Below are 26,424 nucleotides of genomic sequence, written 5' to 3'. Positions count from 1 at the left end.
TTAATAGTTTGTTAAACAATGTTCTTGCTTAATGATGTCAGCGGCTTTTTCTGCAATCATCAGAATGGCCGCATTTGGATTTCCTGAAACTAGCTTCGGCATCACAGAGGCGTCCACAACACGCAGACGATTCACGCCTTTCACCCTGTTAAAAAAATGGGTTTAGTTTACATGAATTACATTGAAAACAGTCAGATAACCCTGTTTATCAAATTCCTGTACCGAAAATAGATTTAATATTAAAAAATAACAACTAAAAATGTCAGTTAACCCGTTTAATTAATCGGCAGGCTCAAAAATAGTTTGTGTTCGAAAAATATTATGAAAATAATCGGATAATTTTTGGGTTCGAAACATTTAGAAAATTTGTGATGAAGGTCAATAAGCTTTACAATATCTTACGAAAATCACTTGATAAAATTTTGGCCATTGGAACAAATATTTTGGGATCCTATAAATCCGCATCCAAATTGGATCAAGTCATATCTAGAAAGGATATAATATGTTTGGATCAAATCAAATCTAGAAAGGATATAATATGTTTGGATCAAATCAAATCTAGAAAGGATATAATATGTTTGGATCAAGTCATATCTAGAAAGGATATAATATGTTTGGATCAAGTCATATCTACAAAGGATATATGTTTGGATCAAGTCATATCTACAAAGGATATATGTTTAGATCAAGTCATATCTAGAAAGGATCTAATATGTTTGGATCAAGTCATACCTAGAAAGGATCTAATATGTTTGGATCAAGTCATATCTAGAAAGGATCTAATATGTTTGGATCAAGTCATATCTAGAAAGGATCTAATATGTTTGGATCAAGTCATATATAGAAAGGATCTAATATGTTTGGATCAAGTCATATCTAGAAAGGATCTAATATGTTTGGATCAAGTCATATCTAGAAAGGATCTAATATGTTTGGATCAAGTCATATCTAGAAAGGATCTAATATGTTTGGATCAAGTCATATCTAGAAAGGATCTAATATGTTTGGATCAAGTCATATCTAGAAAGGATCTAATATGTTGGGATCAAGTCATATCTAGAAAGGATCTAATATGTTTGGATCAAGTCATATCTAGAAAGGATCTAATATGTTTGGATCAAGTCATATCTAGAAAGGATCTAATATGTTTGGATCAAGTCATATCTAGAAAGGATCTAATATGTTTGGATCAAGTCATATCTAGAAAGGATCTAATATGTTTGGATCAAGTCATATCTAGAAAGGATCTAATATGTTTGGATCAAGTCATATCTAGAAAGGATCTAATATGTTTGGATCAAGTCATATCTAGAAAGGATCTAATATGTTTGGATCAAGTCATATCTAGAAAGGATCTAATATGTTTGGATCAAGTCATATCTAGAAAGGATCTAATATGTTTGGATCAAGTCATATCTAGAAAGGATCTAATATGTTTGGATCAAGTCATATCTAGAAAGGATCTAATATGTTGGGATCAAATACTCTAGATAAATAATATCTAGAAAGGATCTAATATATATGGATCAAATACTCTAGATAAAGAATATCTAGAAAGGATCTAATATGTTCGGATCAAATACTCTAGATAAAGAATATCTAGAAAGGATCTAATATGTTTGGATCAAATACTCTAGATAAAGAATATCTAGAAAGGATCTAATATGTTTGGATCAAATACTCTAGATAAAGAATATCTAGAAAGGATCTAATATGTTTGGATCAAATACTCTAGATAAAAAATATCAAGTCATATCCAAAATGGACCAATATTTTGAATCAAATTAATCCTAATCAAGGTTAAAACATAATATTATCAATATAAATATAAATTTATTTAAATTTTTTGATTTTTCAATTTTCGATAAAAAATATTTAAATTAAATACAATCCTAATTAATACTTAAATGTAAAACGTTTTGGAACAAAGCTAAGGCTGTTCAATGTTTAATTTATTATTATAAATTAAGTAATTATAAGCAGAAGTCTTAATACACGTACTTTGGTTTTACTTAATATTTCTTTAAAATTTTCAAGTATAGTCCTTTTTAGATCCAAACCTAATGTATATTTTGCCAAAGTACTGGTTGCTTAATCGAGATATATACCAAGTCTAAGTCGCTTAAAACTCCTAAAAGTGCATACGCACAATTTCTCAATATTTGTTTCATCTAATGTCACATTTAAAAATGTATCACATTTAAAATAGTCCCTTGGATGTCACGTTGACATTTAATGAATATTTTTTATTTTAATGGACCAATTTAATTAGCTTATTCGCATTTATTTTTATTTCAGTTGGTAAAATGGAACAATAGCCCCGCCACCCCCTTGTCCCCCTTTCTCGACCCCCCTTTAAGTACTTTTTAAGGAGATTCCAATGGTGAGAAAATTATTCCCCGCAAAGCATTATTTAAAAAGTTAATTAAAAATGCCCAAAGACTATACCTTGGCGGCTAACGGCGACGCGCACTCGTGTTGGATGAGGTAGGACTGATGACGTGGAAGATTCTTTAAATTCCTAGATTTTAATACTTTTTGGATAACGTAGGACTGATGACGAAAAGGCTGAAATGCAAAACAGTACTAACTTTTAAGGGTTGGGATTTTCCCCCGTATTTCAACGCATTTAAGGCTTTTTTAATCATGCTATGTCATATTATATGTCTTCTGTGTGATGTTGACTTATACAACGTCGAATGTATTCTAAGTAATGGCGCCTGACGGCGCCGCGCACTCACTTCGCTCGAGCGCTGGGGGCGTGCGGCGCCTCCCCAACCCCATACTAAAAAAAACTATGGGCCATCTATAACGCAACCTAGAGGACAGCACCAAGCCTGACGCATCAAATATCGTCAACCCGATATTAATATAACTAACCTAACCTATTTTCCCAACCAGAACCCCTAATATTCGTTGAAATACCGCGAAAATACCGAAAATAGTAAGTTAGTAATGTTTTGCATGTCCACATTTTTCTTTTTCGTCATCAGCCCCACGTTATCCAAAACGCATTAAAATCTAGGAATTTAAAGAATCGTTGAATACGGTTTGGGAAATGTTTCTTTCCTACCTATATAGTAGCCCGCCGTCATTTTAATCCTTTAACAAAAGCTTTGTTTCGGGCACCGTCATTTTAATCATTAGACCCCACGTCTACTACAGCAGCATATTGTGGTCCTACTGGCGCCATTAGCATATTTCGCGAATATTGCAGTCCTACTGGCTCCATTACCACTCCCAATAAATAAAGAAGAGCTGATTTTCGACCGAAAAAAAACGGCGCGACGGCAAGCTCTCTTCGCCGCGGAGTGAATTCTACGCCCCGAACCGTTCGTACATCTTTAAATTAGATTATCTTTAAAATTAATTATTTGCGGCTTATAATTTTTGCACCATTAGATTCCCCTTAATAAGTACGTTGGTTTGGTGTAACTAAAAAGTGGAAACCAGCTGGCGGGGCTATTGTTCAAAATAGCCTTTCAGTTTAATTTGTATTTTTGTATTTCTCGATGATTTTTTTATTTTCGAAATCTTTCTTTATAATTTTAAAGCAATTTTTATTTTCGGAACCATGTAACAAGAAAACAGTAAAATACAATAAAACGTTTGTTCTCAATTTTCGACTTGAAACTATCAATCGTCGTGTATGAGCGCTGGACGCTCTGCATGACGGTTGACAGGTTTACGACCCGAACTCTGCAAATAACGCCCCCTAGGTCTTTCGCGGAGTCGCTCTTAAGAGTGGCTTGGAGGACCAAAGGCCACGGTCCGTCCATTCCCCACTCTCCCCCCCTAATTAAGTCACCAGCTGTAAAAGAAGATTCTCGTTCTCCCGTATCGCATTTTTAAGTGTTAACACACGCTTGTATTTTCATCTCCTCGCGGGTGTCCACGCCAAACCATCGCATTCTATGTTTATTGTTTTTTTAAGTGTACCCCCTCATTGTATTTGAATTCCCCGCTACTGGACGCGAAAGAATTCTCTCTCTCGCTCTCTCTCTCAATACCCGTCGAACAGTCGGCTTCCTCAAAGAAACTCTTACGCCTTTCCAACATAAAAACCCATAAATGGTCCTCCACCGACAATATATATTTCTCCAAGGAGCTCATGGTCTCTCGACTTCCAACTCTCCGCTTTTCGTCATACCACTATTTTCCCACCAATCAACAGAGCTTTAACCATCTTTACTATACCGTTCTTTCAACTTTATCCAATCAAAACAAAATATAAAAGGGGCTCGCCAGATAAATATTTTTCTCTCACACGAAAAACCGGCCAAACCTTCACCGCCTCCGAACTCAAAAGGGGGAAAGCACACCACACTGATTTTATAGAACGCTCTATTTAAAGATTGTTTGAACCTTTAAAATGGACACCATCGCCAAATTTATCTTCGTAACATTTTGTCTCTGAAAACCTACAATTATTTCAGCTAAAGTTTTCTTTAATTTAATAAAGAGCTTGAGATAAAATTAACATGTTAATTTATATAGAAAAATGAAGCATTTTCAGTAATAAAACAATCACGGTTAGCTATTATTTACAATGTAGGATGTAGATTTGAAATTTTTTTAACAGACTCTAATTGGGCTAAATTCTTTAATTTTCGTGATAATTTTCCAAGCTAAATATTCTAATGAATTATGCCGATATTTTCAGCAGTCAAAAGAGAATTAATCGGAAAATAATTTCTGTAATATTCTTTAATTGCTTATAGTTTTAACATATTTCTGCATACTATAAAATGTTTATTAAAGGTTACTAAGCGATGTTTCAATGCAACGTCAAAACTTCATTTGAATTGGCCTGACCCAAATTTCGGAAATTTTCGCAAGCACCCACCCCTGGCTACAAGAAGGCTTTATTCGCTGTGCTTCTGTTTGAGGAATCGCCAAGACTTATTCAGTAAAGGTAGGATTAAAGTTACATTACACTGATTTTTGAAGACTGCATCAGGTTATCGTTGCTGTTGCATAAATTGTTATTGAAAACGGGTTATTTCTTACCTGAGTGACGGATCTACGACCGTTGATTTGTCTCGCGGATCGCCCATTCGACACGTGCAGCAAGCGTGGTGGGTCGGCAAAGAATACGTTTTAGCGTGACAAGCGTAGTATTCTTCACTGTACATTTTGGTCTGACCACCACAATCTAACATCGGCATGGGAATGTGTTTGGCTTCGATGCTTTTGAACGCAGGAGTGTTAGCCATATCCATTACAAATTTCATGCCTAGCACAGCAGAAAACATAACGTACGATTATTTTAAGGCTCACGCCTGAGACACCTTATCTTAATAAATTATGCGTTTCTTTTAATATTTTAAAGCACACAAAAACAATTGTAACGTAACATAATTTTATAGTACTCGTTTTGAATTTCTAGCCCCTAAATTGAGGTGATATACTTAGCTATACAGGGTGTTTCAAAAAGAGTGGTATTAGCGAAGACCTAAGGTTTCTACGCGTCATTTTGAGTAGAAAATGTTCTATGACAGTTTTCGAAGCGCGTTAATTTTTCATTCATAGCGAAATATTATTTTGGGCGCGTGCGGAGAGCCACGAATGAAACTATTTATTTACGTTGATTATTTTATAAAAAAATAGCGCTAAAATTGGGGGTCATCCATACATCAAGTGTTTCGTAAGTTTTAAACGGCGGCCCAAATCGAAAAAATGTTAAAGAACATTTTCGATTCCAAATGACGTGTAGAACCCGTAGGTCTTCGCTCATACCACCCTTTTTGAAACACCCTGTATAACACTCTTCTTTTTTCAACGAACATGTACTAGGTAATTTGGATAGTAAGCAGTACAGCTTCAACTATTTTTGATATTTAAAAAAAAAATTAAACCTAAGAAATTGGAAATGAGAACCAAGTTTAAAATGCTTGCCATCACGGCAGATGTTTAAAATTACATTAAAATTTAATTATGTTTTATTTTTATGGAGTAATAATTTATCACTGTAATTCCACTTCTATTATAGCCAGCACTGTGTTTTTTCCCCTCGACACACGTTGTTCGATTTCAATGTAGCCAACGCTCCCAAGCCGTATATGCGTGAGTCGTAAATGGTTGCTGGTTAGGAAGAATCAGCTTGAAAGTTTAGTATACAGGGTGTTCAAAAAGGTTATGCAACAATTTTAAGGAGTTGTAGGGGTTGAGTTGAGAAGTATGCCTGTTTTTTCCCATTTTCCTACGATGAGTTAATAGGGATATAATGTCTTGGATTGACTGCAAATTTTAGCTTCCAAAATATATTCTAAAAGTCCTTTCAAACAGATAGAGTTGCTGAGTGGTTAGCAGCGAAAGGATCCGGGTTCGATCCCAATTTGTAGCACTGGCATTGAGTTTCGAAGATTTCTCCCCCACTGGATTTTACCCCGAGTTCTTCGATTTCGCCTTCCATAAAAACTGGCTGAGACTAACGGTAATAGGGAGTGTAGGGAGTTGTTACCTTGCGAAGCATGAATGGCTTTCCACCACCCTCCCACGCAGTATAGCCCGCCCACCTGAATTAAAGGCATTAAAAGTCGCTAGATGACTTGGGCCTAAGGTAGTGCTTTGGGTATTAGCCTAGCTGATTATTTTACTAATATGGGATGATTAAGGGAAATGTTAAAAACAGTGACTCCTCAAATGCTCTTTGTGCTAGCCGATTCAAGTCAGAACCTGTTTTCCCCCCATTCTCCTACGATGAGTTAAAAGAGCGCCACATAGCTTCAAAGTGTGGCCTACTAGCCCCTGGGGGTAGACTGCAACAAGCACAAAACCAAGCAGCAGGGACTTTCAATACTGTTTAAGTTTTCTGTCTTACGCTGGTTACCTCGATTTGTTAACAAAGTACTTTTTTACCTATCACACGAATCCAAACCTTAATGTTCGCATTTCCCTGCTGCTCGGTTTTGTGCTTGTTGCAGCCTACTTCCAGTGGCTAGTAGGCCACACTTTGAAGCTCTGTGGCGCTCTTTTAACTCATCGTAGGAGAATGGGGGGAAAACAGGTTCTGACTTGAATCGGCTAGCACAAAGAGCATTTGAGGAGTCACTGTTTTTAACATTTCCCTTAATCACCCCATATTAGTAAAATAATCAGCTAGGCTAATACCCAAAGCACTACCTTAGGCCCAAGTCATCTAGCGACTTTTAATGCCTTTAATTCAGGTGGGCGGGTGGTGGAAAGTCATTCATGCTTCGCAAGGTAACAACTCCCTACACTCCCTATTACCGTTAGTCTCAGCCAGTTTTTATGGAAGGCGAAATCGAAGAACTCGGGGTAAAATCCAGTGGGGGAGAAATCTTCGAAACTCAATGCCAGTGCTACAAATTGGGATCGAACCCGGATCCTTTCGCTGTTAACCACTCAGCAACTCTATCTGCTTGAAAGGACTTTTAAAATATAATCTGGAAGCTAAAATTTGCAGTCAATCCAAGACATTATATCCCTATTAACGTTTGCGAGCGCGAATTAATACCTGCTACAATACCATTTGTTTTCCAAAGAAAAGCTCACCTTCAATGTTAACGTTCAAGTCATCCTCGTGGGCCAAATATGGAAAATCAATCACGGGCTGCTTCATTGGATTTGTGGATCTAATATGAACTTTTCCTCTAGTTTTGGGATGTAGGCCCTGAACGCTAGCGATAAAAATATTTTTCGCTAATTTCTGAAAAACAATTCACAGAACAAGGAAAAAAAACGATTTCAATTAAAAAAGTGACATCGAACCTCGAAGAAAAATAGAGATTTAAATTGAAAATAATGATGAAATAAGAAAATTCGTTTGAAAATATATTTGTTTTTAAAACCTTTACGATGAACTTTTAGATTATAAAATATACTTGCTTTACACCAAATAATTATTGAATTACCGGGTGTCCACTAAAAAATGATCTAGAATTAATAATTGAAAAGTTATGTTTCTAAGGAATTTGATATTTTCAGATGGAATACGACTCGCAAGGGTCATTATATGATACAAAACTCAATGACCTTGAACCATTTACTTAAGGTCATTAAAAATCTAACTCTACAACCGCTGGGCTTAGAGACTCGGTTCCAATTTAAAAGGTCTGCGCCATCGCATTGTATTCTGAACCGATGTTAATTGGCCAATAATAGGCTAAGAAAATAAACACCATAAACAAGATGATGACTAATTATCAACAACAAAATAATTCATTTAAGCTCAGATTAGTGTAAATAAAATAGGATCGAAAAAGTGATGACGCACACTAATAGTTTCGAGATTCATTTTGAATAACCTTGAAGGCATAGTTCTAGGTCTACCTAATTTTAATAGTATAAGATATCTTACTAGAGTAAATTTTTCCGGAAAATGACGATGCCGTAGCACAAGTACTTTCTAAATTATTAACACCTAAGCATGATCTCTTGGACATTTTTAATTATGACCTTCTGGTTTTTGGTGTATATTTTCTAGGCTTCCTATTGGCCAAATAACATCGGTTCAGAGCCATCTGGACATAAATACGATGGCGTACACCTTTCTAATCGGAACGGAGTGCCTAAATCTAACGGTTCTTAAGATAGTTTGGGAATGACCTTTACGGCATGTTTCAAGGTCATTGAGTGTTTTCTAATCTTATGATCCTCTGCGCGTGATACTCCATCTGAAAATATCGAATTCCTAGGAAAAATGGCTTTTCAATTATTGGCTCTGGATAGTTTTTTAGTGGACACGGTGTATAAATGGATAACTTTCTTTGAGTTTTTAAACCTAACTGAATAAAGATCGACGAGGTTTTATCAACCTGAGAATTCCGTATTAAAGTTTGTACACGAAAAAACTATTTTCCCTATGCCTAAACACGGCCAACTTTGATCTCTCGCGCTACAGCGGCCATCTCATTCGTTGACGTTCCTGTGTTAACCTATGAGCAAAAGATGTGTATGACGTGAGCGCCCCAAGCGGATTATTATTTTTAGAATAGTTTTTACATTGAAGTCAATATAACAATCGTGGCGCTGAACTCCTACGCGTTATAGTACAGTTTATAGGGGGAAAATCCTTGCTCGCGGAATTTCGACGAATGTGTTGGCCGCTGTAGCGCGAACAGCGCGTGATCAAGTTGGCCGTGGCCTAAACGATTTCGATACTTTAGTCTTGGAGCATCTGTCATTTATAATCCTTTCAGAGAGGAGCCTTCATTCGTTTGCCCGACTAACGAAAACTAAGACTTTTAGTCCAATGACCTTGAATTTAAGTTGGATTTAAGAAAATTGTTTGCAAGATTAAAAGGTGAACAACGATATAGTGAAGCCATTCAATGGTGCGACAAATGGGTAGACAACGATTTGGAAAATACATCTTGTAGGTGTACGATGTTTTGGTGAACGTATCTTTGGAATCATGCTATCCGAATAAAAACGACGATCTTTAGCTTAACGCGAATTTTCTGTGGATTGATTGTACAAACAGCGATATATGAAACGAATTTTATTTTCTATAAAATAAGTTACGATTGCTGAACCTATTTTCATGTAGGCCATTCGTAACGAAATACGTAGAAGTTCAGTTCAGGTTATGCTTATAAACAGGGTGTCTCCTCGAATTTACTCAGAGCTTTCGTTGATACGTCACCCGTGACGCAGAAGCAACGTCAAAACAAGAAGGCCAATGTTACCTTATAGAAAGGCCTATGGTTTTATAACCGAGTGTCGTATTCACGAATCGTCGCGTTAGACGAAATTTCACCAACTCAGAAAAAATCGGCCGAATAATTTCCATATAGAACCAAATGTCGTTTACATTAAATTGCCTACTTCAATTGGGCCACAAGTCACGATTAGACTTAGCCCCTACAACCTTTTTGTACCAAAACAATAGAATTTTCAGTAAATTTATTGATTGATTGATTTATCCTTACAAATCTTTCCAAGATCAATTATTTGATTTCGTAGCTTAAATAAAGATGGATGATAATATTATTTATGGCTCACCTCGGGTTTCAATCCATTGAAAGGGCTAAATATTTGAGTAAAGAAAACTCCTAGGTCATTGTAATCGCCATTTCGTTTTTCGTATTTGGTCTTCATGAAACCAATTGCGTTTATGTAATTTGTAGTTAGCACGCCAGTCAGTTTCCCTGTAATGGATAATATTGGGTTAAGGTTACCGTTTTAGAAGACCTTTATGTAAAGTTACTTATATATATATTTGTATTATTTCGAAACAAATAAAATGTGTAAAAGTGAAAATTTGTTTATGTAAATATATAACTGATGTTCAGATTTGGCCTGTTGTGGCGCGAGATATTGGAGAAAAGGGAGAAACTGTGGCAGAGCCTAGTTCATAGGGATTCCCCCTACGAAACTGGGGATTCCGCCTATTCCAAAAATATGAGCTAAGGCAACAGAGTGCAATCAAGTTTAGCAGACACTTGTTTGCCTTTTAAAGCACGACTGTATCCAATGTCCAAATATGAATCCCAGTGGATTCAAGTTGCATCCAGTTTAAAAATGCTCATACATTCTGTGTTGATCAAACAATTTGGATCAAATCGAAATATAGTTGAATTTTGTATATTTTAATTGAATCAAATACAACACATTTCAACTGTAATATTCTATCAAATTCGAATTTGTTTGTGCCCAATATTGTAATAACTTGGAAAAACTTTGATTCATTATTGTTGAAAGCGATATAACGCGAAGCTGTTGTAGTAATCAGGGTCTTCCATTAAAAGCGCCTCGACAACCCAAAAAAACAACATATAAAAACATTTATAGATATGATCAACGGAACATATCAGAAATAGATCAATTACAAGTCCTAAGATGCACATGTTAGTTATAATGTAATTCTGAATATATGTATTATTGTTATAAAAGAAGTATATCTGTATATTACCTTCCGTCACAGTTTTGTTTTGATTTCAAATAAAAAGCAATGCACGAGGCAAGGTACGAATATTCATGCCCAGCCAGTTACAGTTAAAAAGTACACCAAATCGGGAAAAAAATTATATACATGATTCACTTTATTTAAATTTAATAAAAGTAATGGAGTTTTAAAAGAATTATTCTAAGACAACAATATAGTACACAGGCTTTACTGGGGAAACGAGAAAACCAATCTGTAATATTAAATAAAAGCGCTATGCAAACGCGATAATGACAAAATTATTTGAAATCAGTGCAGTCAAAAAGATTTGTCATGAAATAGGAATTTTAATACTACGATTAATTACCAAACTGAGAAATGGAAACCCAAATGACCAAAAATTCGCCTGCAACTGAAATAAACGACAAGCGAGTAATGTTGAAAACGGATGAGAAAAATATCACGTTGGGATGGCCACACACTACAACCACAACGACGAACCAAAGAAAATAACCCACCACCAAACCTGGAAATCCAACCATTCTAATCTAGCTAATATCTAACTTATTATTTAAAAATTCCTTTCCAACGCGTTTCTAGATTTTTAAATGAATCTGATTTTTTCATCGCGACGAGTTTTAGTATGGTGGAGTAATCGTTTCGTGGCGCCGATTGAGAGTCAATTCATATGGCGGATAGATAAGACCAAAAAAAAGTTGCGTGATACCTTGCTGTCCTATTTTCTTTGGGATACTGTTTGCACTGAAAATGTGCTTAAACTGCATCGTCGCCCATCTTGGCAACGGCCGTGTGAGCTAGGATGCATTTTCATGGTAATTTTAAATTTGAAAAGCATAACATTTTAACTTACGCTTAGGATTGAATGATAAGTAACCATTGATAATCTTTTGAACGCTAATTCCGCTCGAAATATTAGCGGAGAAAAACAATCCACTGCAAACAGCGTGATCGTGAAGATTCTCGCCAACTGGTAAATCCGATTTTACTGGAATCTGCAAACAAAAGTTATCATCAGCAAAAGAATAAATACTTTTACAAGTTTATGTTAATGCGCAGGAACTCATACAGCTTTTCGCGTTAATCCTTTAAATTAAATTTAATACATAACGCTGTGATTTGAAAGTCAGTACCAATCGGATATTGAAGAAACTCTGTTTAAATTGCCTCGGTAAAGATATTGAGTATACCATAGCTTTTTAACGTGTCACCTCCCTCAGTAGTAAATAGTAATTATTATAAATAAATAAAATAAAGAATAATCAATTTCTTGAAACGATTGCACAATATCACATATATCGTCATGTTGATCTTCAATAAAGCGCACCTGGACACCACTCTTTTACATAACGAACAATAAGAAGAAACTTGCTTATTCTAGCCCTTCTAAAGCCACATTTTCATGCTCGCTGGTAGCAGGTAAAATCTACAAAATCCGCTTCCGCTACACACTTTTTCACTTTCCGCGTCGATCTGTTTCAAACAGATATTTTAGCTTTATTTTCACGCTTGCGAATTTTGACGATTTTTATCCGCTACCAGCGAGCATGAAAATGGGCCTTTACGGCTGTCGAATAGATAAGGCTGCAGAATTCTCTGGTTTTTATAATTATTAATGGCCGTTAAATAACCCCTTGCCGCAAACATTGATACTTTAGGTGAATATTTTTAGCAGGCTCCAGACATTTAAGGTCAATTTAAAGCCACACTTTGGCTGGGACTGAATGTAGAACAATGAGGAATAGCTTCCAACATCTTGGGACATAAAACCACTTCCTTAAGTTCTCGAAATTATTTACCTGGAATTTTCGAAGTAGATCTTTCGGACCGACGCCGGAAAGCTGAAGTAGCTGTGGGCTATTGATGACTCCGGCTGAAAGTATGACTTCTTTCACGGCCGGAATGAAATTAGTCTTTCCATTTTGCAAAACAAACACTCCTTTCGCTGTTTTTGCCTTATTGATGTGAATCTGTCTCAAAAACATTGCTAATATGTAAAGGATTAATTAATGCTTGAGTTTTAAATATGCATAATTTGAAAATTTATTGAAGTGAAGCGAAGCACATTGTGAAAAAACTAAATTAAACGAGACTTAAAACGGTTATAAAATTCACAATTTATTTATTTATAAAATCTAACGTTTCCGAGGAACTCTTCCTCCTTCTTCGGGGATTTTCACAAGTCTCATTCATAAATAAATTGAGAATTTTAAAACCGTTTTAAGTCTCTTTTAATTTTGAAAATTTATTGTTTTTAATTTTTAAAATCAAACTTGTGATCGATATTTTTAGCTCGTAGTATTGAATTAGGTTATGAAATTCTATTTAGTCGTCAGTTTTAAATCAATTCAACTGTTTATTTTAGATTGATTGCGTTCAAGCATATAATGCAGACTACCTATCTGACTGCACTAATGCAGTGGAGAAAGCTGACAAATCAAAATTAAAAACCAAATGTAGCCATTTTGTATAAGTTTTCTTATTAAAATAAAGGTTTTTCCAATAAACGAAATTTTGATATATAAAATGGTGAATATACAGGGTTTTCAAAAAGTTATGCAATAATTTTATGGAGTTGTAGGGTTTGAGTTGAGAAGTATGCCTATTTTTTTCCATTTTTCTACGACGAGTTAAAAGAGCGCCAGATAGCTTCAAAGTGCGGCCTACTAGCCCCTGGAAGTAGGCTGCAAGAAGCACAAAACCAAGCAGCTGGGACGTTAAATACTGTTTATGTTTACGTTTTTACGCTGGTTACCTCGATTTGTTTACAAAGTACTTTTTTACCATAATGTTCGCATTTCCCTGCTGCTTAGTTTTGCACTAGTTGCAGCCTACTTCCAGGGGCTAGTAGGCCACACTTTGAAGCTCTTTAACTTATCGAAAAAAAATGGGGGGAAAACAGGAATACTTCTCAACTCACCCCCTACAACTCCTTAAATTTTTTGCATAACCTTTTGAAAAATAGTGTATAAACCTACAATTCTATTTTCAAAGTAACGAGACAGCGTGATAAAAGACTGCGACTTGAAATCGGCTAAGGAGTAGGGTCAAGTGGTAGACTGGGGAAATTTTTGTCAGATCATCGTCAGGTGGGCATAAAACGGTCACGGCTGCAAACCACTATTAATTTCCCAACTCCCACCTGGCGAATCGCTAGATTTAACTTACCAAAACTATGGAGTTCAAAGACATTTTCCTAGTTAGTTGTGAGCCTTCAACATTTGCAATGACCAAAGCTGGGAATAACTTTGGCCTACGGCCTAAAGCCTGAAGCGAATACGTGTTTAAATGAAAAGAGGTATTACCTTCAAAACCATCATTGAACTAAGAATTATAAGATTTTTCCGATGGTAAGCGGGGTGCAAAAACATTTTGTTCGAGGCACAGCGGTAACCGTCTCTTTCTGTAACTGTCGACAATGCAAAGCCTGTTGAACAAGAAATTTAAAATGTTTATTTACATAATGAAATATATTGTTAACAATATTATAACTAACCATGGTGCTGGAAAAATAAAATATTTGATGATACTATACAGTTTTTACAATCTGTTTCACTGGGAAACGTTCACAGACATTCTGGGAAATATTGTTGTTCCAAATATACCGGTCCAAGATTCATTCTATCTTTTTTTTCTTTTTTTTAAAGAACTGGGAATTTGCTTTAATCTGCTTCTATTGCTATTTCCTTTGAATTATGATAGGAGGTAGTTAAATAGTCCATTTTTCGTTTTGGAAGAGTTTCTAATTGTCTTAGTGGCTCTGGTAAATGTAAAATTAAAAAAACGATATTTTTATCTTCATAATTATAACTAGTTTATCTCAAAGTGCTTTGATATAATCGAAAAGAATGAAATCTAGTACAAAATTTCCCTTCAAAATTAAAGTTCCTAATCTGTTTAAGTCGTCCCAGGTTCTTGCCTAACAAAATCCCGTTTGAGATTAAAAAAAACTAATTCTAATGATGATATTTGAGTTACATTATCCTAGGAAATTATGAAGTTAATGTTCAAATTTTGATGTTAATTAGTTTCATAACGCATAAAAAAAAACTTGGTATTTATCCGAGGGTTCCGACATTCGTACCAATCCCGTACACTCTAGATAAAAATGATTTTAGAAATCTTGAAATCAACTGGAAAATCGCGAAATATTGGCGAAAATTCGCCTAAAAATTAAGATATCAATACAAAAAAACGTACTCCAAAATCTCAAAACAGTTTCTGATTTCTGACATAACTTTGAGATTAAAAATGGGACAATGACTGGGCCCCTGATATTTATTAATCGACGACCCATTTGTTCTTGATTTCTTTTCCTGAACCAAATTTCTTTCGGAACTAAAATGTAACCCCCCTCGAATAAATTTGATAAATTTTCTGCTATTTCAAAATTTCCCTTATTGTCAAAGGAAAAAATCATGACCTCTTTGTTTTGCTCCGTTAATGTCCCGAATTGGAAACCCTAAATATCGAGCAGCTTCTAATACGACGTTGTCGAAAGCAGTTTTAAAGGTAGTGTGTTCAATTGTCTGTTCACCATTGTATCCGTGATACTCTGAAAATGAAACAGAAAATTCCAAATATATCAATAAATACTAGAAATTTCGTGGCTTTTAAAAAAACATTACACAAAATAAGAGCTAGCTTAGGGCCTCAATGGAAGGGTTATGTAAAAATTAACATATGAACAAAATGTATGACGCGGTATAAATAGATTCCATATTTAACTTTCAATATGACGATCTCTCTATTTTTATTCGAATTACCTGTATCAATCGGCGAAGTGACTCGATTGCCTTCGGTTTTCTTAAAGTAAGGCAGCACGTGTTTGAAAGACCAATTAGACGCTCCCATTTCCTCCCAGATGTCAAAATCTATTCTATTTCCTCTCGTGTAAAGAAGATTGTTGGTGATACTCGTGCCTCCTAACACTTTTCCTCTTGGGAATAAAGGTCGCTGTTATCAAATTAAATGAAAGTGCCTGTTAGTATCGTGGTTAAGATGATAAATAATACAGTGCTCTGCAATAATTCTCTAATATCCTGATTTGCCTCTTACATCCAAATTGCGGTTTTTGGGGTCACGCATGGATCGTTCTAAACCTAAGGAAACGGACATTGTCCCTGACATAGGAAATATATGTACGTCAATTCACCTTATATCGTTTGAGACGTTTTTACTTAAGTCACGTTTATTAGAATATATATTAGTAATCGGAAGTATACCATTCACTTTGCAGCCTCGATATACATTATAAAGGTGGAGTTGCTAGAATAATAATAATAACAATATAAAATAATAATAATTAGCTAATACCTTAGGCTAGGCGCCCACTGGCTCTCCCTTTCGTATCCGTCCTGCCGTCCACAAAGCATTGTCTCCGTTACGAAGCAAAGACTTGTTAAAACTAAGACGGCAACGTTACGAAGAGCACGTGAGCGTCTGGCCTAAGTCATCAAGCGACTTTTAAAGCCATTAATTCAGGTGGCCGGGTTACAATGCGTAGGAGGATACCTCTTTCCTCTCTTGGGTTACCTTTTTGTGGATTTCTCCAGGTTTTTAGCCGTATGTACCGATAATATTTGCAGTTCCCCCTCTGCATAGTCCTGAATGTTTCTCTAAAATATATCACACTATTGAAAGTCTTGGCATGTTTAATAGAACTACATTAATTGTAAACTATTTCTTCTTGCGTTGAGCATTTTAAATATTAATTCCAGTTAGAGATTGCCATCTTACTTACTGTTAATTAGTAAACACCAAATTAAGTATATTATGGGTAATTGTAGTATTCTTTCCCCATTACGGCCCAGTTGTTACATTTACCTTTTTAAGGGTAATTTTAGATTTTTTATTCCAATTAGAAGTGCTCCAACTTTCTTCAAAAATAAAGCCAGATATTTAATCTAATTTAATGAAAAATCTAAGATTGCCAAATTATTGCAAGCTACTACATAATATAAACAACTGCCCCCATTACTTCCGAACAAAATATGTAATTCACCCTCTGATCTGGAAATTTAACAAACACTTTCTATAATGATACGAGATCTTCTTGTTTTAATATAGCTCTTACGTCAGGGTCTTTTACCTTACCTTTTCAAGTCACAACGAACCTCGGATTTCTAGCGCGCGTGATAAAGTTCTGTTTTGTTACGCAAGAAGACCATTTCATAAGTTTACATTTGGTTAATTTTATTTTATGAAAACATCTATTCCTAGTTTAATCCAAGATTATGGAACTGAAAAATAGTACGTGTAGTGAGCTGTTGGCAAACGTACCATGAAGGACTTGCCACCACCCTTCTAGGCATTGCAACCCGACCACCAAAATTAATGACAATAAAAGTCGCTAAATGACTTGGGTCAAAAGTGAGGCCTTTGGAATTAGCCTAGATGACTTTTATTATCTCTAAGACTCGGGCAAATAACATTATCTTTTTGCGATTATAACTCTTATTTAGGCATTTAGGTGTAAAGTGACAATACTTATCTATGCATTGTACAAAATGAACTGACTTTAAATGGCACTGCCTGACAGGCCACTGGTTGCGGTTCCATTACATAGTTCCAGTTAATCTTAGGATTTATGAAGGTGAATACTGATAGTTGTGGGATTTGAGTGTAAGGCGGGGCTTCATCTCCAGCTTCGATCAAACACACGACCACGGAAGGATTGGCCGATAGTCGGTTGGCCAATAATGATCCAGCAGTTCCAGCTCCAACTATTAAAGTAAAGAAGTTCTAAGAATGATTTAAGACAAAAAAACTACCCAACACTCTGTCGCCTGAAAACCAAAATCACGTAACTTGAACTACATCTATTTGCTTTAAAGAGTCATTTAAATATTTTCACGATTTCTGATAGCAGCGGTGAAAAACATAATTTTATATCGCAAACACTCGCCAAGATATAGATTTTATCTTTAACGAGAGTGCCATAGCTATCTCTACTCTTTTAAATAATTAAACCAAGATCCCTCAATATGACAGTCAAAATGTTAAGTAGTTTGGTTTTCGGCGGATGACTTGTGGAAAATTTGCCGCTCGCAACATTTTCCGGAAAATGACCGAGGGTTCATTCCATGATTAGTCTAAAATATTGTTTGCAAATTTAAATAAAGCGGCATTTTCGCCTAATTTTTTCGAATATGAAAGTAAAACTAAACCTCTAAACTAGTTCAAACTGATTAACAATGTAAAACTATTACAGTTTTGTAGTATGTTTACTGATATTAGACATTTTATACCAATAAAAAGTTAAAAACATTAAAAACCCTTAAAAAGTAATTTATGTTTCAATTTTTTATTTTTCCGATTTACGGAAATTTTTCCGCGTTTTATTTTTCCGGAAAATTAACAACACTATAATTTACCTAGTCAGAAGGAAGTTGAAGCTACTGTCGGGCCTAATTTGTTTTCCTAACGAAGACTGGGCTCTGCCACTCCACGAACTTTATTATTCCTAAAAGGACGGGTTATACACTCTTTTACGAAGTCGGCCATTTCATTACAGGCCTAATTTAAAATAGTACAGGCAAGGGCGCCTGCACGTGCTCATCAGCTCGAGACGTCGCGTGCACTTGACCGCGTGAAGCGGCCTTGCATGCACTATTTGAAATCAGACCTGTAATAAAATGGCAGCTCTCAAAAATAAGGATATAAAAGAGCGTATACAGCTGAAAATTTGGCGCAAGGATAGTCCGTTTGCGGCCAACTTTACGAAAAATAGTTGGCAGTATATTAAATCTAGAGGCTCTAATGTCAATGCGTATGCTATTTTAATTTAAATCCTCTCTCCCCTCTTTCTGTGAACCCACCCACCCGTCGTCGAACTGTGCTAATACCATTAGCGCAGCTACATTCATAGCCCGTCCCTTTTAAGTATAATAAATCCGGGGCTGGTCAATCCTTTTTTAGCAGTATAGTGACGGACATGCGATATGACCGTTGTCACGAGATTAGTCTGTGTCGGTTTCGTAGTTTTTCCTGTAGTTTTAACACTTTTAGTAATTTTTAGCTTGGCATAATAATGTATTTAAAGTGTGACTATTGCTACAGTCGTTAGTTGTGGTTTTCATCCATTCCGGCAGCATTGCGTAGAATGTTCATTAAAATAGTAGAGCTGTCACCTCTACTCTGGTTCTTTATAGCGTGTGGTTATAATGCCTTTATTTCTAGTCCTTATAGAATTATTTTGCATACGTGAGTAGATTAGCTATATATAGGGTTATTTCGAATAAAACTTAATATTGTAAGAAACAACGTACGCTTTAAGCTAATCCTTTGCAAGGTGATACAGAGTTAATCAGAACAACATATACCTACAACTTAGGCCTATTACTTTATTGTAGTGACTCTTGAATTTGACATATCAATTGGCGGTTTTGTATCTTGGTTGGTGTATAATAATAATCATAATAATAATAAGTTAGGCTACTACCCAAGGCACCACCTTACGCCTAAGTTATAGGTATCTGTTGTTCTGATTAAACCTTTCCCCTTGCAAAGGCTTAGCTTAATGTGTACGTTGTTCCTTTCCGGTTTGTGAGATTATATTGAGATACTTTTTGATCATAAAAACTGTTACAGGAAAACTAAGTCACCTAGGATTTATTTTTACGGGGCCAGTTATATATTTAGTGAACTTAAATTTTAAACTCAATTACAGTAATAATATAGCAAGGCCCTTTTTTTCTCCATATATAAAGTAAACGAATCGCACTATTTTACCTATTTACTATTTTTAAGAAGACGGTCAAGGAGGAGAATCAATAAGGGTCTAAAGACAGATATTTGAGGATTATTGTTGGCAAAATATTTTTCGCCTCTTAAAAAGTGCTTATAAAAATTTTCATTTTGTCAACTGCACGTCGTCTTCCAGTTGTCTACAAGGTGGAGGCGGTTTCAAATTATAAGTTGCAGTATTGCTTTGCAGCCCCGAGGCAAACAGAAAATACAGGGTGTTAACTCAAAAACGATACAGAGCCAACTACTCAAAATGTGTTTTAGGTAAGAATTTTAAATTTTCGGGTTACAAAGAGCGTTCAGGGGGACCAATGGAAATTTCAATGACCTTGAACCAGGTCATGAAGGTCATTCAAAATTTATCTCTAGAACCATTAGGATTAGAAGAATGGTTCCAATTAGGAATGTGTTCCACGTCTTATTTTAAGTCTAAACAGCTTTGATCCGATCTGATTTGACCAATGAGAAACGATAAATGTTAAACCAAAAAGCATAAGGTAGTGTGTGGTATTCTAATCAAGATACGACATTTAACGGCTTATAAATCGAAACCTACCAGACTTCATGGATCAAAATTATCGTGAAACACAAAACCGCGTGGGGGAGTTCGAAATTTGCAAATTAAGATGACCTTGAATCATCAGTTCAAGGTCATTCAAAATTTATCTCGAGAACCATTAGGCTTAGTAGAATGGTTCCAGTTAGAAAAATGCATGCCAAGGTTTTTCAAGTCTAAGTACCTTTAACCCGAGGTAAATTAACCAATAAAACCACATTGGTGCGCTTTTTTCTAATTGGAACTATTCTTCTAATCCTAAGGGTTCTCGAGATTAATTTTGAATGACCTTGCAGACCTGGTTCAAGGTCATTGAAATTTACATTAGCATTTTTCCTCCTGCACGCTCTATGTAACCTGAAAATTTCAAATTCTTACCTAAATCACCTTTTGAGTAATTGGCTCTTTATCGTTTTTGAGTTAACACCCTGTATACATAATGGTTTTTCATTCTAATTCACTTCGACGTAACTAGAGCCGAGAGGAGAAAATATGTTCACTCAAAAATCTTTGTGTTTTGAAATGCATAAAATTACTTGGACAAACTTACCTATAATAAAATCGCAATCTTGGATGACGCACTGACAATATGAAGTTACGCAAATTATAATTAACATTATATTAGCTTGGAAAAAACGAGCAAAATTCATTTTCGTTGACGATATTTATTAAAACGTTAAGGAGCTCCAGTATTCAAAATGGTCATACAAGCGAAGCTAACTATCTAAGACCATTAATTAAATCTCTCGTGCCTTGGATGACGACCAACCAAGATTTACGAGCACTTTGGAATTTTAAATTTCTTTGAGCTTATCTTTGGATAAAGCACTTCATTTTGTCTGTACGCTTTTGAAACAAAATTTGGGTTTGGAAGCTTTTTACAATAAGTAAGTGGGAAAGTCGAAATGGGTGAAGAGGCAATGAAATATTAACCACTTAAGGGTCTTTCTACGTCACCCGGGTTGAATCTTTAAGGGAAATCCATTCTCCAATGAACGCTAACATATTTTGTAACAATTTAAAAAAATCATTTTAACACTAATACTATTATCCACTTAAGTTTGATAAGTATAGGGATTCTTATTCGAGAAAATTTACGGTTCATCCTACCTCTATAGAGTAGTAGCACTTCGTAGCTTTGGCCATGGCCACCATCTTGGTCGCAAAGTTTTTATCTATAGGAAAGAGCATGGGTGACTTACTATAACGTCACAGTGCCATTACTCTATTGGTAAATAATGAACTTTTAATGACTATAGAAAAAACCTGCCCTTTTATTTAAAAAAGCTTATTTAATTACGGGTTTTGAAAGTTTCCACCACATTGGGAATCTCAACGCATTAGATAAATTAAAGTAATTTCAGTTTAATTGTTCTTTAATCTAACTACAGATTTGCAAAAGTAATTTGATAAATAAATCAACAGGTTTGCCATTTTCTTACATTATCGATAATTATTCAATTCGCTAATATTCCGTTCAGTGCCGTAGGAACGGGGTGATAAAACGTTCCCCCCTTTAAAATTGGAAAGGGTGCCGAATTGGCCCGTAAGGGGCGATAAAATCCCGTTGAAAAGGAGGGCGTCAAATTCAATATCGGAGCCGTACCCACCCCCCTTGACTAAAAACGTCCCTACGCGCCTGATTCACTTATGAAACGACCAGCTTAAAAATAGCTTATTCCTTTGACGTTAAAATTTCGAATACCCCATGTAAAAAAAACTAAGCCTAAAAATTTTAAATATTTAAGTATTTAAATATCGTCCCGCCATGAAGACATTTGTCGAAGTACAGCGATTTTATTATTACATGTTACACGTTCTTTTTTACTCTTTCGTCATTATTTAAACATCAATATAAAAGTTACCCATTATTAGCACGACAAACGCTCTCAAAGAGACTTTACGGGTAATTTGAGATAAAATTTAAGCTCCAAATAGTGTTACACATAGGCGTGCGCGGGCATTTAAAGCAGGTCGGGCCAGCTTATTTTTTACGCCCTTTTAAGCTCTTGCGCTCTCTATCCATTTTGTGAAACTTATTAAATACCATGACCCTCCTGTGTAGTTCCTTTCTTTCTCAATAGATGTGGCTAGAAATTGGAATTTTTAGAATATAGTAGAGTATGTGACGAAACAATATATTTTTTATTTTAAACTAGACTAAAAACCAATATAGTTTACAAAATTACATTGCCGCGTGTTCTTTAACAAAAACGTGCTCTACTTTTTAAAATTTGATTTTCATAATCCCATAATATCACATTTTTACTATATTAAAAAAAATCCGTCAAACTTTTTATTTTAACCTTTTAATCCAAGTATCTAGTTTTCGTGTTTGATTTATTACTAGCTTTCTACCTATAGCCTTTTTAGACGTTCCTTTTTAAAATCGTTGCCTGATTTACATTTTCGATTTAACATATTTATTTCTACGCGCTGGTTCGTGAAGCAATGCGAAGAGGGTTCGGCCAAGGATAATATAGAGTAGGATGCAAAATTGCACCTGGCTCGTGAAAGTAGTCACCCCAACGGGTGGATGGGGTTGGTTGAAAAAAGGGGGCCGCATCCTGGTTAATCGCTAGCTGTTTCCATCTAGAGAAAAAGAAATCGCTTCAAGGATAATCCTTGGCGTCGCCAGTGTGGAGAGAGGGCGCTAAGTATTGAATCTACCAGGATCAGACCCCTACTTCATTGACACCCTTCTCTCCCAACATGTGGGAGTAAACCTTTACGGGTGGGGAGCAAGAAACGCGAGTAATTTCGCATCCTTCTCTATATTATCTTTGGTTCGGCCATGGACACTGTATCTCTAACCGGACGGGAAAAGTTGTAGCTTCCACCATACAAAATCACCTGCCGCCGCCACCGTCTCTCTGTAAAGGGGGTAAAGGGGGGGGGGAGGTTCAAGAATTTTGAAAGTTTCGGGCTGTCAAGGCCATATAATTCGTCACGTGGTTGACAAAATGTTCCGTTTGAAATGGGGTTTTCCATTCTTTCGAATGACCGTGACGGTCCTGCGAATCGAGTACGGCCAACTATTTCAGCTAATACGAAGTAGGACGCAAACGGAGAGTGAAGGGATACCTCTTTTAGGCGGCTTTTCCCGTCCGGTTAGAGATACAGTGTCCATGGTTCGGCGAGCTGTTTCGGCGGGGAAAGCAATCGCTTGCACCTTTATCTGATAAAGCAGGATACACGAAGAAGAAAAAGTGATTAAACGACTCTACAGCAATGGTAAAAATCCCACTGGACTACAGTCAGGGACGTCATTTCTGGATTTTTAAGGAGGGGCCAGAACTTGATTTAATAACAACTTACAAGAAATAACTTCTTTTATTTTCTTAAAAAAAACTCGGAAAACTCCCCGACCGCGTTACATTACACCGACTACAGTCTGCAGCCCTAGGTACTACCGAAAATGCCGCAGTTTTGGTTACAGTTTCCTCATACGGCTCAATCCTACTAAAAACGCAACAATCCGTCGAAAACTTCCCAGTTTAAAATCGAAAAAACGAAATCAACGGCCGACCCATCGCTAATTTAGTCACTGAAGCTTAAATATTTTAGTCATCGCGAATTCTACTGCATGCCGCCTGCGTCATTTTATCTCTAGTTACCGTAGGCATATAGGCTATTTGGTTTTACGTGGGACGATTCGAAAAATAATTACAACTCAACAGCGACACTACACCGACTACAACCAGCAGCCCGGCGATACTACACAGACTACAACCAGCAACCTTGGGTATAATTGTCCATGGTATATACTACTGAAAATACCGCTGTTTTGGGTATAGTTTCCTCTTACAGCTCAATCCTACTAAAAACGCAACAATACGTCGAAAACGTCTCAGTTTAAAATGTAAAAACAAATCGATGTTTAAAACATAGATATAAGAAATGTATATAAAGGTCTAGATAAATTTCGGGGCGTCTAAGCCTAACATAAAATACGGAATTGACACCTAGCAGACACCGAGGAAGGCACGTGACCAAGAGCGCGAGCTCTCTTAGCATTTTAGTACTAAGTGCTTGACCTTTCCGCAGGCCGTAGTCTTTAGACACCATCTGTTGGTGACTTTTAGTATAATTTTAAAGCAGGAAACAATGGCTCTCGCGACGATAGCACGAGCTTTCTTACCGATAGATAGCGCCTTACAAGGATAGCCTGCAGAAATGACGCGTTTCTGCTAGCTGTCACCTTCGTATTGACTCCCTTTGAAATATTTTATCTAGACCTTTATATACGTTTCCTATATCTATGGTTTAAACCGTCACGTGTTTAGTCACTGAAGCTGCATAGTGTAAATGGATATCGCCGAACTACTAAGAATGAAATAAATAATAGCATTCAAGCGAAAACAATGTATACATGAAATTAAACAAGACCTTTCTAATGTAGTTATATCAAAAATAAATAATATATTCATACAAAAAGTGTCGCTCTCAAAGCCCGGGCCACTACATGAAATTTTCGAAGAGGACAAAATTTTCGGCGTAGGCAAATATCATGGCGCTACGCCCGCCTATCAAAGAGCCGAATTTCCTAAGATCATAAGAAGTAGTGTCATTGCGCATCGAAAAAGAGTTCCATTAAATAATTAATATAATAATAATGGTTCTTACCTGATATGACTAGAATTATTTAAAAAAATGTCATTCTTTGATTTTTATTATCTATTTGTTATTACGGGGTTTTTTTTTAAAAGAATGTTGAATATTTAATATAGGCTACTTCTGATTGGATCTCTTACGTGACGTCATGTGATAATGAAATAGGAATTACCACGTTTTCAAATAGCACGTGGAGTTTGTAAACACAGTGGTCGTGGACTCGTAGTGTTGTCTTTCTACCTCTAATTAACAATAATAATTACTGAAATGTTTGAAGATGATGATTCAGACAGTTTGGATCTTATGAATTTACAAAATGGTTCACCAATATCAGCAGAAGATATATTAGGTAATTTAGAATGTCCTTTACTTAACCCACCAGTAGATACAACTGGGGAAAGGAGAAGAATTTTGGAAGAACTATATGATGATGGAAGATTGGATTTCATACTTAGAGATTTTCATAATGAATATCAAAATTTATTAAAAAAGTTCAAAGACATTCGTGGAGGATATTCTTCATTTTTATATGCCTTTACCAATTTTATCCACGACTACACATTTTAGGGTTATGGGATCACGATAAAAAATGAATATGGCCAAGTAGAGGGGTGCAATATTTTACATTGGATAGGGATACGCTTCAGGGAAATAAGTGCTGAAATCAAAAGAAATAAAGAAATTGACGAACCTCTAGAACCTTTTTTTTATCTCCTTAGCGTGGGGCAGGACGCCGACTTCGAGCTGTGTGACCCTTTGCAGTTGACACAGTATTCGATGGACGTGCACCTAGCGTCTGGATCAAAAGCATGATCCTTGCCGCACGTAGCACAGATTTCGTGGGTCACCTGAGTGCGGCATTTCGACGCGATATGACCGTAGTGACGACACTTGTAGCACTGAAGGGGGCGTGGGTGATACTCCAAGACCGCGAAGCTCATGCTGTATAGAAAGATCTTCGTAGGAATATTGTTCTTCGGGAATCCAATGACATATGTGTTGGTCGGATTGACTTAAACAACACGTTCTTTTTGCGAAGCGCGTCTTCTATATCTCCTTTTTTTTTAAATCCGACGGAACGTGTATGATGTGCCGAAGGGCCACCGTCGAAGCGGGCGTAGACTCCTCTACCTCAAATTTGAATTCGCCGAAAGCGCGCGAAGAGCGAATAATAGCTGCTTGATCTTCTGTTTTCGGAAAGACCAAGAGGTCCCCTTGCGGGAGGGGTTGAAAGTGAACCCCTTCTCCAAAATGCTGAATCGCCTGCTCGTGAGGCTTCTTTGTGCCGAGTTCCGAGAATTTGGTGCCGGCCTGCGAGGGCTTAAGGCAAATTGGTTTAGACGGCGGAGGAAGCCCCTGGTCCCCCTCCTTCCTTCCAGAAAACCGCAGGGTGTCCCGCGGGTACAAGTGGTCCCTCTCGTGAGTCGCCTTTTGTCCGTTTTAACGGGCGACCGTTGCGGCCCACCTCCTGGAAGTCGGTTTCATCTCCTACCTCCATCTGAGTAGATTCTTCACCATGTGGTCCGCCAGAAATGGCCGACTTAGCCATTTAAAATGTCTGGGAACTGGGGAGAAAACTAACTAAAGCAGCAGAAGACCATAGGCCGAAAAAAATAAAATTAGAGCAAGAAAAAAG

At 36.4% G+C, this 26,424-nt stretch overlaps 1 protein-coding gene across 1 annotated transcript; it reads right to left on the bottom strand.

The window, feature by feature from the left end:
* On the bottom strand, positions 1–21,329 carry LOC149954557 (glucose dehydrogenase [FAD, quinone]-like). The gene is made up of 13 exons (XM_090169957.1): positions 21,285–21,329; positions 20,725–20,755; positions 17,410–17,595; positions 15,929–15,993; positions 15,637–15,826; positions 15,294–15,425; positions 14,176–14,297; positions 12,670–12,840; positions 11,724–11,865; positions 9,970–10,115; positions 7,519–7,672; positions 5,011–5,236; positions 1–145 (listed from the first exon to the last, which is right to left on the bottom strand). Exons 1-13 carry the CDS (start codon positions 21,327–21,329, stop codon positions 1–3), a joined length of 1,755 nt encoding a protein of 584 aa, XP_090026083.1.
* Positions 21,330–26,424: the final 5,095 nt, after the last annotated feature.

Source organism: Leiobunum rupestre, chromosome 3 (assembly GCF_980474605.1).
Source record: "Leiobunum rupestre chromosome 3, qqLeiRupe1.1.hap1, whole genome shotgun sequence".
Taxonomy (NCBI): domain Eukaryota; kingdom Metazoa; phylum Arthropoda; class Arachnida; order Opiliones; family Sclerosomatidae; genus Leiobunum; species Leiobunum rupestre.
The sequence above is the reverse complement of the archived record's forward strand: the minus strand, read 5'-3'. Positions and strand labels throughout refer to the sequence as shown.

What these genes read in the sequence shown, in the direction of transcription:
- LOC149954557 (XM_090169957.1), bottom strand. Translation starts at nt 21,329, where the DNA reads ATGGTGGCCATGGCCAAAGCTACGAAGTGCTACTACTCTATAGAG. An exon ending in AGTGCTACTACTCTATAGAG is followed by an intron (nt 20,756 to 21,284) that starts GTAGGATGAACC and finishes TCATATTGTCAG; the next exon opens with TGCGTCATCCAAGATTGCGA. An exon ending in GGAACCGCAACCAGTGGCCT is followed by an intron (nt 15,994 to 17,409) that starts GTCAGGCAGTGC and finishes TTCCTATGTCAG; the next exon opens with GGACAATGTCCGTTTCCTTA.